The 18,522-nt window shown below is 53.2% G+C and overlaps 1 protein-coding gene across 3 annotated transcripts in view; it reads left to right on the top strand.

Annotated features, from left to right (window-relative positions):
- The window catches only part of SPTBN4 (spectrin beta, non-erythrocytic 4), a 105,693-nt gene that overhangs the window by 47,610 nt on the left and 39,561 nt on the right, over positions 1-18,522 (top strand). For all 3 annotated transcript variants that reach the window (XM_078359702.1, XM_078359701.1, XM_078359700.1), the window contains exons 14-18: positions 2,000-2,930; positions 5,004-5,141; positions 8,729-9,479; positions 11,432-11,634; positions 17,112-17,202. In XM_078359702.1, the coding sequence (XP_078215828.1) occupies positions 2,000-2,930; positions 5,004-5,141; positions 8,729-9,479; positions 11,432-11,634; positions 17,112-17,202 (2,114 nt within the window). The remainder of the gene's footprint in view (positions 1-1,999; positions 2,931-5,003; positions 5,142-8,728; positions 9,480-11,431; positions 11,635-17,111; positions 17,203-18,522) is intronic.

Consider the following 18,522-nt stretch of genomic DNA (forward strand, 5'->3'; position numbering starts at 1 on the left):
AAGTGCTAGGATTACAGGCATGAGCCACCGCACCTGGTAAGACACTGTTGTTGTAACTGTTATCCAGTTGGATACCTTGTGGTTTGAGTCAACATCAGTGAATGTCCAGAATCACAGAAATCCCGCATTCCACCTCGGGAGTGTCTCTCTCACTTTTGTGATTCAGCAAGAAATATACAGCCAGGTACAGTGGCTCATACTGCAATCCCAGTACTTTGGGAGGCCAAGGTGGGTGAATCGCTTGAGCCCAGATGTTCAAGACCAGCCTGGGCAACATAGTGAGACTCCATCTCTACAAAAATCTTAGAAAAATAATTAGCCAGGCATGGTGGTGTGGGCCCATAGTCCCAGCTATTCAGGAGGCTGAGGAGGGAGGATTACTTGAGCCCAGGAGTTGGAGGCTGCAGTGAGCCATGATCATGCCATGCACTCCAGCCTGGGTCATAGAGTGAGACCCTACCTCTAAAATAAATAAATAAATATACTTATCTCATGACTCAGAGTTCACAGCATACATGCACACACACACTAACACAGAAGTTTTTATCAAACAATACTTCCAGGCCAGGTGCGGTGGCTCATACCTGTAATCCCAGAACTTTGGGAGGCTGAAGTGGGCGGATCACAAGGTCAGGAGTTTGAGACCAGTCTGGCCAACATAGTGAAACCTTGTCTCTACTAAAAATACAAAAAAATTAGCCGGGTGTGGTTGTGCATGCCTGTAATCCCAGCTACACTGGAGGCTGAGGCAGGAGAATCGTGTGAACCTGCGAGGAGGAGATTGCAGTGAACCAAGATTGAATCACTGCACTCTAGCCCAGGCGACAGGGTGAGACTCCATCTCAAAACAAAACAAAAACTTCCCCTGACATTGTGTCGCATTGCGGTATCTTCCATTCATTCTATTCTATTCTACCAAAGAAATGCTGGCCATGACCCATTACATTAATTTCACAGTTTTCTAGTCACTAACTAGCCATCCAGGAGGAAGGTGAAATATTTAAGGAAAAGGAGTTTGGGGTTGAGCATGGTGACTCACGCCTGTAATCCCAACAGTTTGGGAGTCCAAGTGGAAGGACTGCTTGAGGCCAGGAGTTCAAGACCAACCTGACCAACATAGTGAGATCCTGTCTCTATCATAAAAACAAAAAGAAAAAAAAGTGCAGGTAATCACTAGGATTGACAGATAATGCAACAAAGGATGACAGAGGGGACCCAGAAGCATGGCTTAAGAACAGAGAAGTTGGCCAGGCGTGGCAGCTCATGCCTGTAATCCCAGCACTTTGGGAGGCTGAGCAGGCGGATCACTTGAGGTCAGGAGTTTGAGACAGGTCTGGCCAACGTGGTGAAACCCTGTTTCTACTAAAAATACAAAAATGAGCTGGGCGTAGTGGGCGCCTGTAATCCCAGCGACTGGGGAGGCTGAGGCAGGAGAATTGCTTGAACCTGGAGGTGGAGGTTGCAGTGAGCTGAGATCACACCACTGCACTCCAGCCTGGGCAACAGAGCAAGACTCCATCTCAAAAAAAAAAAAAAAAAAAAGTTTTGTTTGACCTGATTCTAACATGAGAGCAATTTTCACTCAAATATACATAATTTGAGATGCTCTGACTTCATCCATCATTCAGTCAGCAACTCACTACATTCACTAGGCTCTAGGTGCCACTCTGTGCTGGGCAGTGATGGGGATAGGGTGTGACCGAGACAGTCCCAGGTCCTGCTCTCAAGGAGCTCTCAGTCCAGCAGGGAAGAGAGGAAAAGGCAGTGACAACACAGAGTAGTCAGGCCTGGGATGGGGAAGCAGAGAAGCCTGAGAGGGTGGAGGAGGAGTATGCTCCAGCCTTGGAGTATCAGGGAGGGCTGCCTGGAGAGGGGCCGCGTGACCCGGTGGTATCTGATGAAGTCACTCCAAGGACAGGGTAAGATAACCCACACCATCCTGTCTTGGGCGCCCCTTGCCTTATGACCAATCCTGGATGCTCCCCTTCTCCTGGCTCAGGCTACCAGCCCTGCGACCCGCAGGTCATCTGCAACCGCGTGAACCACGTGCACGGCTGCCTGGCGGAGCTGCAGGAGCAGGCAGCGCGGCGGCGCGCGGAGCTGGAGGCCTCGCGGAGCCTGTGGGCGCTGCTGCAGGAGCTGGAGGAGGCCGAGAGCTGGGCGCGGGACAAGGAGCGCCTACTGGAGGCTGCGGGCGGCGGCGGTGCGGCAGGCTCGGCGGGCGGTGCGCACGACCTGTCTAGCACTGCGCGCCTCCTGGCCCAGCACAAGATCCTGCAGGGCGAGCTGGGCGGACGGCGGGCGTTGCTGCAGCAGGCCCTGAGGTGCGGCGAGGAGCTGGCTGCGGCCGGCGGCGCCGTCGGCCCGGGCGCGGAGACGATGCAACTCGTGGGGCTGGCGGAGCGCGCGGCGAGCGCCCGGCGCCGCTGGCAGCGGCTGGAAGAGGCGGCGGCGCGGCGCGAGCGGCGGCTGCAGGAGGCGCGGGCGCTGCACCAGTTCGGCGCTGACCTCGACGGGCTCCTGGACTGGCTTCGCGACGCTTACCGCCTGGCAGCCGCCGGTGACTTCGGCCACGACGAAGCGTCCAGCCGCCGCCTGGCGCGCCAGCACCGCGCGCTCACTGGGGAGGTGGAGGCGCATCGCGGGCCAGTGAGCGGCCTGCGACGCCAGCTGGCGTCTCTCGGGGGCGCCAGTGGCGCAGGGCCACTGGTGGTGGCGCTGCAGGTGCGCGTGGTGGAGGCCGAGCAGTTGTTTGCGGAGGTGACTGAAGTGGCCGCTCTGCGGCGCCAGTGGCTGCGGGACGCGCTCGCTGTCTACCGCATGTTCGGTGAGGTGCACGCGTGCGAGCTGTGGATCGGCGAGAAGGAGCAATGGCTGCTTTCCATGCGCGTGCCCGATTCACTTGACGATGTAGAGGTGGTGCAACACCGGTGAGTGCGCACATGTGGGACTCCAGGGTCCCCTCCTCATGCACCCAGTCTCACCTTCATTAGTTCAACAGTTCCCATGTTCGTTCAGCTGGAACTAGGGGTTCCAATCCCTTTTTCATCCATAAGCAGCTTTGTGACAGCTCTGCAATCTGCCTAACCATCCTGAACCTCAGCTTGCCCACCTGTAAAATGGGGGTAATATTAATCCTTACCCACGTTTGTGGTGAAGGGTAAATGAGTTCATACAAGCAGAACACTAAGCGAATGCCTGGGGTTAGAGGAAGCATTACCCCAGCGTTTGCTCTTATTGTATTACCCAGGCTTACATTCGCCAAGCATGAAATAAACGACCTAAGCTTCTACAGGGACACCTCAGCCTGGCCCCTCCATTGGAAGGCCTCCCACTGCCCCTGCACAAATGTCACCTCCGTAGCTATTAAAATAGCTCTGACCCTTGCCACTTTGTATTCCTTCATCCTGTTTTACATTTCTTTGTAGCACTTACCACCCGTGACATATTATATAGTGATTTGTCTGCTGGCTGACTCCGACAAAGAGTTGCTCAGTGAGTGGGTGAACAATGTGTGTTCCCCCTCCACACCGCTCTCTCTGAGCATCTTGTTCATCCATTCATTCATTCAGCAAGTGTTTACTGAGTGCCTATACCATCTTAGGTCTCGTGCTGGACACTGCTGGAAACACAGGGCTGCTCCTTGCCCCTACTGTGCCCACAGTTGCCCAGTTCTTTGAAACATTGATTTAAAGATGGGTGGACCATGTCCAGCTTAAAATAGACCTCAGTGGCTGCCATGTGGAGGGTGGGTTGGAGCGGGTGAGAGTGATGGCTGGGAACCCAGAGAGGCAACCAGGGAGGGGACCCAGATGGAGCTGAACAGGATTAGACCAGGGTGGGAGGTAAGTGGACAGGCCATGGAGGCTGAGGCCATGGGCCAGGGTGATTTTCCAAAACAAGGCCCAGGGCTCTGGCCTGGGGGATGACAGTGCTGTCTCCAACATGGGGGCCCAGAGGAAGAAGAAATCTGAGTCAGGTGGGTGTGAATAGCCAGGCTTGGAGGTTGGAGACAGGTTCAAAAGGTAAGAGGTTGAGGCTGGAGTGACTGTCATGAGTTGAGGGGAGAAGACCAAGGCTGTGGGGTTGGGTGGGATCGCTGAAAAAGGGTGTGAGGGAAAGCCCAGAGGACTCAAGGTGGAGTTGCTGCTGAGGAATCTCACATTTAAACCTCAGGTAGAGGCCAGGCACGGTGGCTCTCGCCTGTAATTCCAGCACTTTAGGAGGCTGAGGCAGGTGGTCACATAAGGAGGAGTTTGAGACCAGCCTGGCCAGCATGGTAAAATCCCATCTTTACTAAAAATAGAAAAATTAGCGGGCATGGTGGTGCATGCCTGTAAATCCCAGAAGGCTGAGACATGAGAATCGCTTGAAACTGGAGGCAGACGTTGCAGTGAGCTGAGATCACACCACTGCACTCCAGCCTGGGCGACAGAGACTCTGCCTCAATAAATAAATTAACAGCAGGTAGAAGAGGAGGAGCCCACAAAGGCGGCTGAAAACTGAGGGTGGAGAGTTAGGAGTAGAACCAGTAGAAGGCATTTCATAAAACCAAGGTCCAGCCAGGCGTGGTGGCTCATGCCTGTAATCCCAGCACTTTGGAAGGCTGAGGCAGGTGGATCACATAAGGTCACGAGTTCGAGACCAGCCTGGCCAGCATAGTGAAATCCCACCTCTACTAAAAATAGAAAAATTAGCCAGGCGTGGTGGCGCACGCCTGTAGTCCCAGCTACTTGGAAGGCTGAGACGCGAGAGTCATTTGAACCTGGGAGGCGGATGTTGAAGTGAGCTGAGATCATGTCACTGCAGTCCAGCCTGGGCAACAGAGTGAGACTCTGTCTCAATAAATTAAATTAAATTAACAGTCGGTAGAAGAGGAGGGGCCCACAAAGGCGGCTGAAAAGTGAGGGTGGGGAGTTAGGAGTAGAACCGATAGAAGGCATTTCATAAAACCAAGGTCCACAGGATTCGGGTGTCTGAGCATCTCCATCTTCCTTCTGCAGATTCGAGAGCCTGGACCAAGAGATGAACAGCCTGATGGGCCGAGTTCTGGATGTGAACCAAACGGTCCAGGAGCTGGTGGAAGGAGGCCACCCCAGTTCTGATGAGGTGCGCTCCTGCCAGGACCACCTCAACAGCAGGTAGGAGGGCCTGGGGCTGGGGGTCCCTCCCATCCTCCCCTTCCACACTCACACAACCATGGACAGCAAAGATGTGCAATCTCAAACCCCTGGCATCATAACGGCCACCTGATAAATCAGTAACATGTTGACCAAAAATCATAATACCTAATGCTGGTGATGATGTGGTGAAATTAAAATAGACATTTCAGTTGGCTGTTCATTTATTTGTCCAGAAAGGATTTATTGAATATCTACAATCTGCCAGGAGAATTCCCAAGCACTTTATATACCCAATATTCTTCTGTGCACAGTGTCCCGTACCTGTAATCCCAGCACTTTGGGAGGCTGATATTCGTAGATTGCTTAAGCTCCCACGTTCAAGACCAGCGTGGGCAACATGGTGAAACCCCATCTCTCTCTACAAAAAAAAAAGTACAAAATTTAGCCAAGCATGGTGGTGCACACTTGTAGTCCCAGCTACTTGGGAGGCTGAGATGGGAAGATGCCCTGAGCCCCGGAGGTGGAGACTGCAGTGAGCAGAGACTGCGCTACTGCACTCCAGCCTGGGCAATAGGGCCAAACCTTGTCTCAAAACAAAACAACAACAACAAAACCCAATATCCCAATTTCCATAGTCAAGGTCCTAGAATTCAGATCTCTCTCTCTCTCTCTCTCTCTCTCTCTCTCTCTCTCTGTCTTTTTGAGACAGGATCTTGCTCTGTTTCCCAGGCTGGAATACAGTGGCAGGATCATGGCTCATTGCAGCCTCCAACACCTAGGCTCAAGCGATCCTCCCTCCTCTGCCTCCTGAGTAACTGGGACTACAGGTGCACAGCACCATGCCCAGCTAATTATTATTATCTTTTGTATAGACAGGATCTCACTGTGCTGGCCATGCTGGTCTTATGACTCTTGGGCTTGGCTGGCCATGGTGGCTGCTGCCTGTAATCCCAGCACTTTGGGAGGCTAAGACAGGTGGATCACCTGAGGTCAGGAGTCCAAAACCAGCCTGACCAATATGGTGGAACCCTGTCTCTACTAAAAATACAATAGTTATCCAGGCATGGTGGCGTGTGCCTGTAGTCCTAGCTACTCAGGAGACTGGGACAGGAGAATTACTTGAACCTGGGAGGCAGAGGCTGCAGTGAGCCAAGATCACACCACTGCACTCCAGCCTGGGTGACAGAGAGATATTCCATGTCAAAAACAAAAAACTCCTGGCCTCAAGCGGTCCTCCTACCTCGGCCTTCCAAAGAGCTGGGATTACAGTGTGAGCTACTGCTCCTGGCCTAGAACTCTTTAAGAACAGTAACAAGCTAATCTCAGTACCTCTGGAATGCTGCCAGCAATTCTCCTGGTGTAAGTAGGTTCATAGATGAAGACGCAGCTCCAAACACATGAACTCCTTATCCAAGATTACTTCAGTCTAGAGGTAGGAGTCAAATGCAGTTCTGGCTGAATCCTGAGCTGGGGCTGTTTATCGAATATATCGTCTTCCTGCTAACACTATGGGATGGAAACGACCCCACATTAGAGAGGAGAAACTGGATGCCTAGCTAATTTTTGTATTTTTTTTTTATTTTTTGAGATGGAGTCTTGTTGCCCAAGCTGGAGTGCAATGGCGTGATCTCAGCTCACTGCAACCTGTCTTCCGGTTCAAGCAATTCTCCTGCGTCAGCCTCCCGAGTAGCTGGGATTATAGGCATGTGCCACCATGCCCGGCTAATTTTGCATTTTTAGTAGAGATGTAGTTTCTCTATGTTGGTTTGGCTGGTCTCGAACTCCTGACCTCAGATGATCAGCCCGCCTCGCCTCCCGAAGTGCTGGGATTACAGGCGTGAGCCACTGTGCCCAGCCTAATTTTTGTATTTTAGGAATCTCAGCATGTTGCCCAGGCTGCTCTCCAACTCCTGAGCTCAAGCAATCGACATGCTCCTGCCTTCCAAAGTGCTGGAGTTACAGGTGTGACCCACCGCACCTGGCTAAGAAATTTTAAAATATTAAGTTATTTAAATATAATAATAAGCTGGGAGTAGTGCGTGCCTGTAGTCCCAGCTACTCAGGAGGCTGATGTGGAAGGACCACTTGAGCCTGGGAATTGGAGGCTTCTGTGTGCCATAAATGAGTTTGTGAATAGCCACTGCATTCTAGCCTGGGCAACATAGTGAGATCTCATGACTTAAATTTTTTTTTTTTTTTTTTTTTAATTTTGAGACGGAGTTTCACTTTTGTTACCCAGGCTGGAGTGCAATGGCGCGATCTCGGCTCACCACAACCTCCGCCTCCTGGGTTCAGGCAATTCTCCTGCCTCAGCCTCTGGAGTAGCTGGGATTACAGGCACGCGCCACCATGCCCAGCTAATTTTTTTGTATTTTTAGTAGAGACGGGGTTTCACCTTGTTGACCAGGATGGTCTCAATCTCTTAACCTCGTGATCCACCCGCCTTGGCCTCCCAAAGTGCGGGGATTACAGGCTTGAGCCACCGTGCCCGGCTGACTTAAAATTTAAAAAAAATCTAAATATCTAATGTGTTAATATAACTAACATATTTTTATAAAAAGTAACTTTTCAGGCCAGGTGGGGTTGCTCATGCCTGTAAACTCAGCACTTTGGGAAGCTGAGGAGGGCGGATCACCCGAGGTCAGGAGATCAAAACCATCCTGGCCAACATGGTGAAACCTCGTCTCTACTAAAATACAAAAAAATTAGCCAGGTGTGGTGGCAGGTGCCTGTAATCCCACCTACTCGGGAGGCTGAGGCAGCGGAATCACTTGAACTCTGGAGGCGGAGGTTGCAGGGAGCCGAGATTGCACCACTGCTCTCCAGCCTGGTGACAGAGTGAGACTTCCTCTCAAAAAACAAACAACAGGGCCAGGCGCGGTGGCTCAAGCCTGTAATCCCAGCGCTTTGGGAGGCCCAGACGGGTGGGTCACGAGGTCAAGAGATCGAGACCATCCTGGTCAACATGGTGAAACCCCATCTCTACTAAAAATACAAAAGAAAATTAGCTGGGCGTGGTGGCACGCGCCTGTAATCCCAGCTACTCTGGAGGCTGAGGCAGGAGAATTGTCTGAACCCAGGTTGTGGTGAGCCGAGATTGCGCCATTGCACCCCAGCCTAGTTAACAGGAGCGAAAACTCTGTCTCAAAAAAAAAAAACACGAAAAAACTTTTCAAAGCAAAAAATATAGTACTAAGAGTGGCATTGTTTTGTCCCTTTGCAAATCTCTTTAATGTCTGGTTTAAGAGAACGCAGCTGGGCTTCTCTTAAACCAGAGTCGGCTTCTGCATTCAGTCTCTCCTGCCGCCTCTGGAAAACTCCACTGAACACAAGGGAAAGAATGAGAGTGAAAAAGCAAATAGCATCTTAACACATTTTTATAAGGATAGTTTTGTCCTCGATCAGATTACATGTTGAGAACTGCTACTCTAAGCAAAAGTGCGGGGTAGGGTTCCATTATACACCGGCAGAAACTGGGGCGACTTTCCGAGGTCACACAGTCGCTGGGTGGCCAGGGCCTGGATTCTACCCTGGGTGGGGTGGGCGGGACCTCTGTGCCCAAAAGGAGTCTCTGCCCTCTTCAAGTCACTGTTTCCCATGGGCAGGTGGAACCGCATCGTGGAGCTAGTGGAACAGCGCAAAGAGGAAATGAGCGCGGTCCTGCTGGTGGAGAACCATGTGCTGGAAGTGGCCGAGGTGCGCGCCCAGGTGCGTGAGAAGCGGCGAGCTGTGGAGAGCGCGCCCCGCGCCGGCGGCGCCCTGCAGTGGCGTCTTAGCGGCCTAGAGGCCGCTCTGCAGGCGCTCGAGCCTCGTCAGGCGGCCCTTCTGGAGGAGGCAGCACTGCTGGCTGCGCGCTTCCCGACGCAGGCAGCGCGGCTGCACCAGGGCGCAGAGGAGCTGGGCGCCGAGTGGGGGGCACTGGCCAGCGCGGCTCAGGCTTGCGGCGAGGCGGTGGCGGCAGCAGGGCGTCTGCAGCGCTTTCTGCATGACCTCGACGCTTTCCTGGACTGGCTGGTGCGCGCCCAGGAGGCGGCGGGCGGCAGTGAGGGGCCCCTGCCCAACAGCCTAGAAGAGGCGGACGCGCTGCTGGCACGCCACGCTGCGCTCAAGGAAGAGGTGGACCAGCGCGAGGAAGACTATGCTCGCATCGTGGCGGCCAGCGAAGCGCTGCTGGCCTCCGACGGTGCAGAGTTGGGCCCGGGCCTGGCACTAGACGAGTGGCTGCCGCACCTTGAACTTGGCTGGCATAAACTGCTCGGATTGTGGGAGGCGCGCAGGGAGGCACTGGTCCAGGCGCACATCTACCAGCTGTTTCTGCGGGATCTACGCCAGGCGCTCGCGGTGTTGTGTAACCAGGTGCCTGCTCGGGGTTTGCAGTTCGGAGAGGGAGGGTCCGAGGCCATGGGGGATTACAGGGACAGGGACATGCGAGGGTGGGGAGGAGGGTGTTTGCTGGGACCACTGGGTGTTGAGGTGGGTGGGAGTTGAGAGAGTATTCAGAATGGATATCTGAGTCTGTGGATCATCCAAGTGTGTGTGGAAGTGTGTATGTATGTAACAGAATTTGAGGGTTATGATGAGTGGGATCGGTTGGTGTCTTACCCGAGGTGACAGTTTGTGGATTATCCGGAGCAAGTAATGTACGTGGGTATTTACTGGAGTGGCTTCCTGGGTTTGTGGATTATCTGGAAGGAAATAAGACTGTGAGGCTGACTGGTGATGGTTAAATGGGGTTCAAAGAGGATCTTGGTATGGATAACAAAGGATTAGTTTTATGGAGGTTGAGGGGTTACTGGGATCAGTCAGTGATTGTGGATTACATGGTGGGATGCCTAAATTAGCACATTATCTTCATTTTGGGAGATGACAACTATGGATTCTCTGGAGAGAGTAACTGTTTGTGGCGAGAGGAACCAAGTGCAGTGGTTATTGGGACAGCCGATCCAGTTTGGAGATTATTCTGGGATGGGAACCAACTTTGAGAGTTTTGGCAAGAATGCCCGGTTTTCAGATTGTCCAAGAGTAGTTTCCAGTGTCTTTAAAAGGGTGCTTGCCTAGGCTGGTTGTCTAGAGGATGCTGACCCAGTTTGAGGATTATCCAAAGTGGTCCCAAATCTTTTTTTTTTTTTTTTTTTTTTTGAGACAGTCTCGCTCTGTCACCAGACTGGAGTGCAGTGGCATGATCTCAGCTCACTGCAACCTCTGTCTCCTGGGTGCAATCGATTTTCCTGCTTTAGCCTCCTAAGTAGCTGGGACTACAGGCACGCGCCACCATGCCCAGCTAATCTTTGTATTTTTAGTAGAGATGGGGTTTCACATGTTGGCCAGGATGGTCTCGATCTCTTGACCTCATGATCTGCCCACTTCGGCCTTCCAAAGTTCTGGGACACAGGCGTGAGCCACTGCGCCCAGCCTGCGGCCCAGTTTTTAACAGGCCATAGACTGGTACCCCTCTGTGGCTTAGGGCTTGGGAAATCCTGATCTAGGGAGTTGGGGAGAAAGGACAGAGAGCCCCTGAATCATAAGATTACTAAATGTGGAGCTGAAGTGGCCTTGAGAGACCCTTCTGACCCACCCATCTAAAAAAAACAGAGACACAGCCGGGCGTGGCTCACGCCTGTAATCCCAACACTTCGGGAGGCCTAGGCAGGCAGATTACAAGGTCAGGAGATGAAGACCATCCGGATCAACATGGCAAAACCCCATCTCTACTAAAATACAAAATATTAGCCAGGTGTGGTGGCTTGTGCCCATAATCCCAGCACTTTGGGAGTCCAAGGTGGGCAGATCACTTGAGGTCAGGAGTTCAAGACCAGCCTGGCCAACATGGTAAAACCCCGTCTCTACCGAAAATACAAAAAATTAGCCAGGCGTGGTGGTGTGCACCAGTAATCCCAGCTACTTGGGAGGCTGAGGCAGGAGAATCTCTTGAATCCAGGAGGTGGATGTTGCAGTGAGCCGAGATCGTGCCACTGCACTTCAGCCTGGGCAACAGAGAGAGACTCTGTCTGCCCCACCCCTCCCGCCACCCCCAAAAAAGAAATAATACAGGAGGGTAGTGGGATAGGCCTGGGGTGGGAGTTGATATTTTTGGCGGGGTAGTCAGAGACCTGAAGAAAGTGAAGGAGCCAGCCATGGGGATATGTGGAGGGATAGAGTAGACCAGCCACGCCCCCGAGGTGGGACCACGCCTGGAATGTTCTATCCTAGCAAGGTTTTGGGGGAGTGGTGGCAAGCCAGGCTGGCAGCCTCTCCCAGTCCTGGAATGGAATGAGGCTGACCTTTGCACCATGCCCCTTCTTTCCCAGGAGATGGCGCTGTCTGGTGCAGAGCTCCCGGGCACGGTGGAATCAGTGGAGGAGGCGCTGAAGCAGCATCGGGATTTTCTCACCACCATGGAGCTGAGCCAGCAAAAGATGCAGGTGGCCGTGCAGGCTGCGGAGGGCCTGCTGAGGCAGGGCAACATCTACGGGGCACAGGCCCAGGAGGCTGTGACCCGGCTGCTGGAGAAGTAGGTCCACCCCAGGGAGGGGGCAGAAGATGGGGCGTGGGAGGCCAGGGTCCCATTCCTTTCATCATGATTTGTTTCTCTGTGCCCTTTTCTGATTTCTGTTTAATTCCATGTTGTCTTAGATTTGATTTAAGTGGATTTTTTTTTTTTTTTGAGATGGAGTCTCGCTCTGTCACCCAGGCAGTGACATGATCTTGACTCACTGCAACCTCCACCTCCCAGGTTCAAGAGATTCTCCTGCCTCAGCCTCCCGAGTAGGTGGGACTGTAGGTGCATACCACCACACCCGACTAATTGTTGTATTCACCATGTTGGCCAGGCTGGTCTTGAACTCCTGACCTCAGGTGATCCACCCGCCTTGGCCTCCCAAAGTGCTGGTTACAGGCATGAGCCACCGCACCCGGCCTTAAGTGGATATATTGTGAAAAGGTAACCTGAGGCTGTCAACCTGAAAGATACAGAAGGATATACAGTGAAAGGTTTCTGTATAGCCTGCTCTCAGCGTGGGATAGCTGGTCCTCTTGTTAAAATCTTAGGCTGGGTGCAGCGGCTCATACCTGTAATCCCAGCACTTCACTAGGCTGAGGCAGGAGGATTGCTTGAGCTCACAAATTTCAGACCAGCCTGGGCAACAAAGTGAGACCCCTTCTCTAAAAAAAAAGAAAAAAAATAGCTGGGCGTGGTGATGAGTGTCTGTAGTCCCAGCTACTCTTGAGGCCGAGATGAAAGGATTGCTTGAGCCTGGGAGATTGAGGCAGCAACGAACTGTGATCACACCGCTGCACTCCAGCCTGGATGAAAAGCAAGACTGTGTCCCCCCTTAAAAAAAATGTTAACTTATTTCCCTGGATGCCCTATTATCCATCCTGCTGTCTGCACCCTCCTTGGGAAACCCCAGACCTCCCCAGATCCAGCAGCTAGAGGCCAGGCACAGGTGTGCTCCCGCTTGCCTGACGGGACAGTGTTCCCTGCCAGGCTGGTTATCAAATATTTTGCATAAGCACCTCTGCCTGGCCCCAGCCACTCTAGGAAGCATGTGGAGTGAGTGTCCGCGTGTCTCTGTATCTCTCTCATCTCTCGAACCTAATTGTTCTCCGCTTCTGTCACCATCTGCCTCTTGCCACCACCCTCTTGTCTTTCCTGCCACTAATCATGCAAAGACATTTATTAAGCATCTACTGTGTGCCAGGCACTATTGTAGATAGGCCCTGAATAAAACAGCACCACCACCTCCAGCCATCATGGGAAGTCCTTTCTTGTCTTCCAGACCCGGTTCTGTCTCTGACTAGAGCATTTCAGCTCCTCTTGGTGACCCTAAATTTCTCCTCTCAGGCTCTCTGGCTCTCTCTGGCATAGTCCAGGCTGGATGAGGACCCAGTACCCCCCCTCTGCCTTTGTCTTCCCATCTCCTGATGGAAAGCATCCCTGGTCACTTCACTGTGCCACCCCCAGCCCCAAGACCTCTACCGCTTTTCTGTTTAGGGCACAGGTATCCTTTCCCTAGATTTATCTGGGGCAAGGCTGCAAGTTTCTAAAGGAAACTTTCATGGGAATTTGGTTCTTAAGGATACAAACTCATCATTTAGTTCTCCCCTCTTCATCCAGGCCTGGATCATACCTTCCTTAGCCCCACAATTTTTTTTTTTTGAGACAGGGGTCTTACTCTGTTGCTCAGGCTGGAGTGTGGTTGTACAATCATAGCTCACTGCAACCTGGGACTCCTGGGCTCAACCAATCCTCCTGCCTCAGCCTCCTGAGTAGCTGGACTACAGGTGTGAGCCACAGAGCCTGGCCTGTTCCACATTTCCTGAGCACCTGCTGCACACCAGGCTCAGCAAAACGAGGAGGAGGAGCCCGGGGGAATGTTCATTACGTGATTGACTCATTCATTTCTTTTCTGTCATTCATTAATTGCTCCTTTCACTCTACTGTTCATTCACTCATTCTCTAGTCAATTAAACATGTACTGAGCTTGTGCTCTGTGCGGAGTGGGGTGTGGCCACAGAGATGACCAGGACAGAACAGGATTCCTGCCTCACAGAGCTCAAACATTATCTGACAAGGAGGGCCCAGAATGCGTGGGGCTGGGATGGAAGAAACCCAAGCAGAAAGGTCAGGGCCTCGATGGGAGACGCGCAGGGGCTGTGGAAGAGGCAGCATTTGCCCCAGGCTTGTGGTGGGTGAGGAGTGGACACAGAGGAACCGAGACAGACTAATCTCTGCATTTCCCCACCATTTATTTGCCAAGGGACACATTTCCCACTCTGTGGGAGGAGTGGGAGGGGTTTCCACATCCACAAGGGGGCAGAGCCATACAGAGCTGGGGGCCGGGGCCCTGGAGGTCCTAGACCTGGCTTCCCTCCTCAATATGTGAGATTCAGGGGCAAGCCACTTAGAGCTTTGGCTTGCCTGGCCCCTCACCTGGAACCCGTGTGTGAGGTGCTGTTCTTTTTCTTTTTCTTTTTTTTTTTGGAGAGAGAGTATTACTCTGTCGCCTAGGCTGGATTGCAGTGGTGCGCTCTCATCTCACTGCAACCTCTTCCTCCTGGGTTCAAGCGATTCTCCTGCCTCAGCCTCCTGAGTAACTGGGACTACAGACATGTGCCATGATGTCCAGCTAATTTTTGTATTTTTGGTAGAGATGGGGTTTTGCCATGTTGGTCAGGCTGCTCTCAAACTCCTGACCTCAAGCAATCCACCCACCTCAGCCCCCCAAAGTGCTGGGATTACGGGCGTGAGCCACCACGCCCGGCTGCAAGGTGCTGTTCTTATCTGTATTTTGCACGTAAGGCTCAGAAAGGAAAACTGACTTGCCCAGAGTCACAGCCCGGAAGTGACACAGCCTGGATTTGAACCCTGTTGTTTTCTTTTCTTTCCTTTTTTCTGGGGGGCGGGATGCAGGGGGAGACAGGGTCTTGCTCTGCTGCCCAGGCTGTAGTGTAGTGTTGTGATCACTGCTCACTGCAGCCTTGACCTCCTGGGCTCAAACAATCCTCCTGCCTCAGCCTCCTGAGTAGCTGGGATGACAAGCGTGTGCCACCTTGCTGGGCTAATTTTTAATTCTTCTTTTGTGTGTAGAGATGGGGTCTCACTATATTGCCCAGGGTGGTCTCAAACTCCTGGGCTCAAGCAATCCTGCTTTGGCCTCCCAACATGCTGGGATCACAGGCATGAGCCACCATGCCCGGCTCTCTGTTGTCTCTGTTGTTCTCTCACCCTCATGGAGACTCAGGGTCTTCCTCACCTCTATGACTGACGCTTCACAGTTTGGCTACCAGTTTGGCTATGTGAGGCCTGGAGGGATTGATTTCAGCTCAATTTCAGAGGCGTTTCGTCTTTCCTGGCTCCTGAGTTAAGTTGAGCAGGAGACAGTCAGTGCTTCGCTTGCTTGGCTCAGGCCCTTCCTGTTCCTTCTCTCTGGTTCTGTCTCTGGAACTGTCTCCTACACACTCTGTCTCTTTGCCTCCGTCTATCCATCTATTTCTGTATCTCTGTTTCCCGCTCGCTCTGTTTTTCTCTCCCTCTGTCTGCACCTCTCTAACCCTGTCTGTCTTTTCTGCCTGTCTTTCACAGACACTGTACTTTTGTTTCTCCCATCTCTTTTTCTCTCTGCCACTGCATCTCTTGCATTCATTCATTTAACAATTGAGCATGTACTGTGTGCCAAGCCCTTTTCCTAGGCACTGGGGACCCATCAAGGAACAAAACAGACAGAAATCCCTGCCCTTGTGGAAATCATATATCCTAGCATGGGAGACAGACAAGATAAATAAGTAATATACAGCATGTGTTAGATTGTGTTAAGTGCTAAGGAGAAAATTAAAGAAAGACTGGGCGCGGTGGCTCACACTTGTAATCCCAGCACTTTGGGAGGCCGAGGTGGGCAGATCACGAGGTCAGGAGTTCGAGGCCAGCCTGGGCAGCATGGTGAAACACCGTCTCTACTAAAAATACAAAAATTAGCTGGGCGTGGTGATGTGTGCCTGTAGTCCCAGCTACTCGGGAGGCTGAGGCAGGAGAATCGCTTGAACCCGGGAGGCAGAGGCTGCAGTGAGCTGAGATCGCGCCATTGCACTCCAACTTGGAGACAGAGCGAGACTCCATCTCAAAAAAAAAGCCAAAGTGTTGGGGAGTGCTCAGGGGACCTTGTGAAGAAGGTGATCGTTGAGTAGACGTTGGGGGAAGGAGCATTCCCAGCAGAGGGGACAGCCAGTGCCAAGGGCCTGAGGCTCGCTCAAGGGAGAGGGAGAAGGCCAGTAAAGTTATCACAGAGTGAGGGGAAAGAGTGTGAGGAGGATAAGAGTTTGGAACGGTGGGGGTGTGGGGCCTGGAAGGTCAGAAAGCCTTCTGAGATTGGCCGGGTGCAGTGGCTCACTCCCATCCCAGCACTTTGGGAGGCCAAGGCAGGCGGATCACTTGAGGTCAGGAGTTAGAGACCAGCCTGGACAACATGGTGAAACCCCATCTCTGCTAAAAATACAAAAATCAGCTGGGCATGGAGGCAGGTGCCTGTAATCTCAGTTACTCAGGAGGCTGAGGCAGGAGAATTGCTTGAACCTGGGAGATGGAGGTTGCAGTGAGCCAAGATCAGGCCACTGCACTCCAGCCTGGGTGACAGAGGGAGACTCTGTCTCAAAAAAAAAAAAAAAAGAAAAGGAAAAAAGAGAAAGGATTCTAAGGACTCTGAGGGGGACCCTATGAGGATAGTCTCACATTCTCTCTCTCTCCCTGGGGATGACAGCGACCGGACAGCCATGCCTGGGCGCCCATGTGGAATCCCCAGCCCCATCCACCAGGCCTCTTGGGCACTTTGCCCTGCACTGTGGGCAGGAGGCTAGACTGCCTGGGGCCATGGTCCCAACCGGCTCCAGGGTGTGAGGCCTGGGTCCAGCCTGGTCAGTTCAGTCAAGCCAAGGGCCTGGCTCTCCCTGCAGGGGTGCCTGCTTCAGCTTCTCTGTGCCCCACCTCCACCATCGGTCCTCTGTGGGCTCCTCGTCTGCTGCTCCCCGAGTGTCTTTCTGGCTCTACCCTGCTCCATCTCTTTGCTCATCTCTTCTTATTATCTCTCTTTCTGGTGTCTCCTCTCACTTTCTCGTTTTGTTTTTGTTTTTTGTCTCTGGGTATCTGTCTTTAGTTCCCTGTTATCTTTCTCTCTGGGGTTGCCTCTTTTTCTCTCCAGTATCCTTTTCTTTCTAGGTGCCTATCTCTCCTTCTCCCTCTATCTCTCTTCCTCTGTCTGTATGTCTGTCTCTCTGCCCTTCTCCAGCCCTGTCCCTGGCTTTGCCCCACTGATGTTTTTTTTGTCTGTCCTAGACTCTCTCCCCTCATCCCCACTTTGGTCTCTCCTCCTCTCTCTCTTACATATGCTCCACGCCCTTCTTCCCCTACCCAGCCCCATGCCCTCACAAGCCTACTACTGCCAGCACCGTCCCCCTGCCCCCGGGGCCTATCCCCAGCCCCGATCTCCCCATCCCCAGGAACCAAGAAAACCAGTTACGGGCCCAGCAATGGATGCAAAAGCTACATGACCAACTTGAGCTGCAGCACTTCCTCCGAGACTGCCATGAGGTAGGCACTCCAGCTGTTCTGGGTACGGAGACCTCCCCTTTAGTCGGGAGGGAAATGCTCCTCCGCGGAGGTGGGGGTGGGGACGCCCCGTCTAAGTGGGTCGTGGAGCCATGCTCGTTCTGAGCCGCTAGGAGGCGCATGGAGCCGGGTCTCAGTGCGCATGCTCCACAGCTCTACCTGCCCACGCCGACTCCCGGGAAGGAGGGAGGGGCCCCGGGCGCCCCTGGCAACCGCGCGTATCCGCGCCTATGGGTCCCGCGGGGACGCGCGCTGATCTCACTTTTCTCTCCCGAGATTTGTGAGCATCCCTCTACCCCCGGAGAGGGACGGAGCGGGCGGTGGGGATAGGGGTTGGGGACTATGGGGGGCCAGCGGCCCTGTGAGCTACTTTAGCCAGCGATGGCTCTGAACCAAGCCCTCGCTCCTTTAAAGGTGTCTGGGAATCAAGCCCCTACCCTTAGCCCTTAGGGATGAGCTGCACACATTAGGGAAGTTCTCCCCTAATCAGAGATGGTCCAGGCTCCCTTCCTTATTAGTGACAGTTCAGGAGACTCCCGGGCTTCCCCTCCTTCCCCTGCATTCCATAGAAACAATTCTAGACTCCGGACACATTAGAGATGGCCCAGTAAACATTTTCCTAAACCCTAAACAGAGACAGTCCTGGCCCCGAGCCCATTCATCTGTGTGACCCAGGATCATCCCCTCCTCCGTCATCACCCCGTACAAAGTTTCTTTCAACCAAAGATGATTCAAAAACCAGGACTAACAGCTAAACCCCTCAGCCTCAATTAAAGATGATTCGACCCTCCACCCATGTTGAATGCCCATGGAAGATTGTCCTCTCTGCATATAAAATAAACAAGAGCCTCCATACCCCGCTCCCCCGATAACTGGGATAGGCTGGGACTTGAGCCATTGGAGGAACCCCCTGTTCCCTCTTGCCCCCACTGGAGATTGTAAGGGATGTTCCAGGTCGCCCTCCCATGTCCCCTGTCCACATGTGGTGGCCAGGAGCCCGAGCCTCTTCCCACTAGAGATGGTTCAGGAGGCCGTCTTCCAGCCCCCTCCCCATAATCTCCACTCTCCCATAGTGATGCAGTCCAAGGCCCAGGCGCCTCCTCCCGGCATTAGATTTGGTTCCAGAGCACCCCCCATCCCTCGTGAGATTGTTCTGGACCAGGTAGCAATCATCTGTGATGGCGCAGAAGCCCCCCACCCGAAGCCTTGGGGCGAGTGGTGGTTCCTCCTGCACCCCCACCTGGGGCTCCGCAAAGAGGCGGACAGGGAGGCAGGCAGGGGGCGCGCGCGGGCGGGCGCGCG

Source organism: Callithrix jacchus, chromosome 22 (genome assembly GCF_049354715.1).
Source record: "Callithrix jacchus isolate 240 chromosome 22, calJac240_pri, whole genome shotgun sequence".
NCBI lineage: Eukaryota > Metazoa > Chordata > Mammalia > Primates > Cebidae > Callithrix > Callithrix jacchus.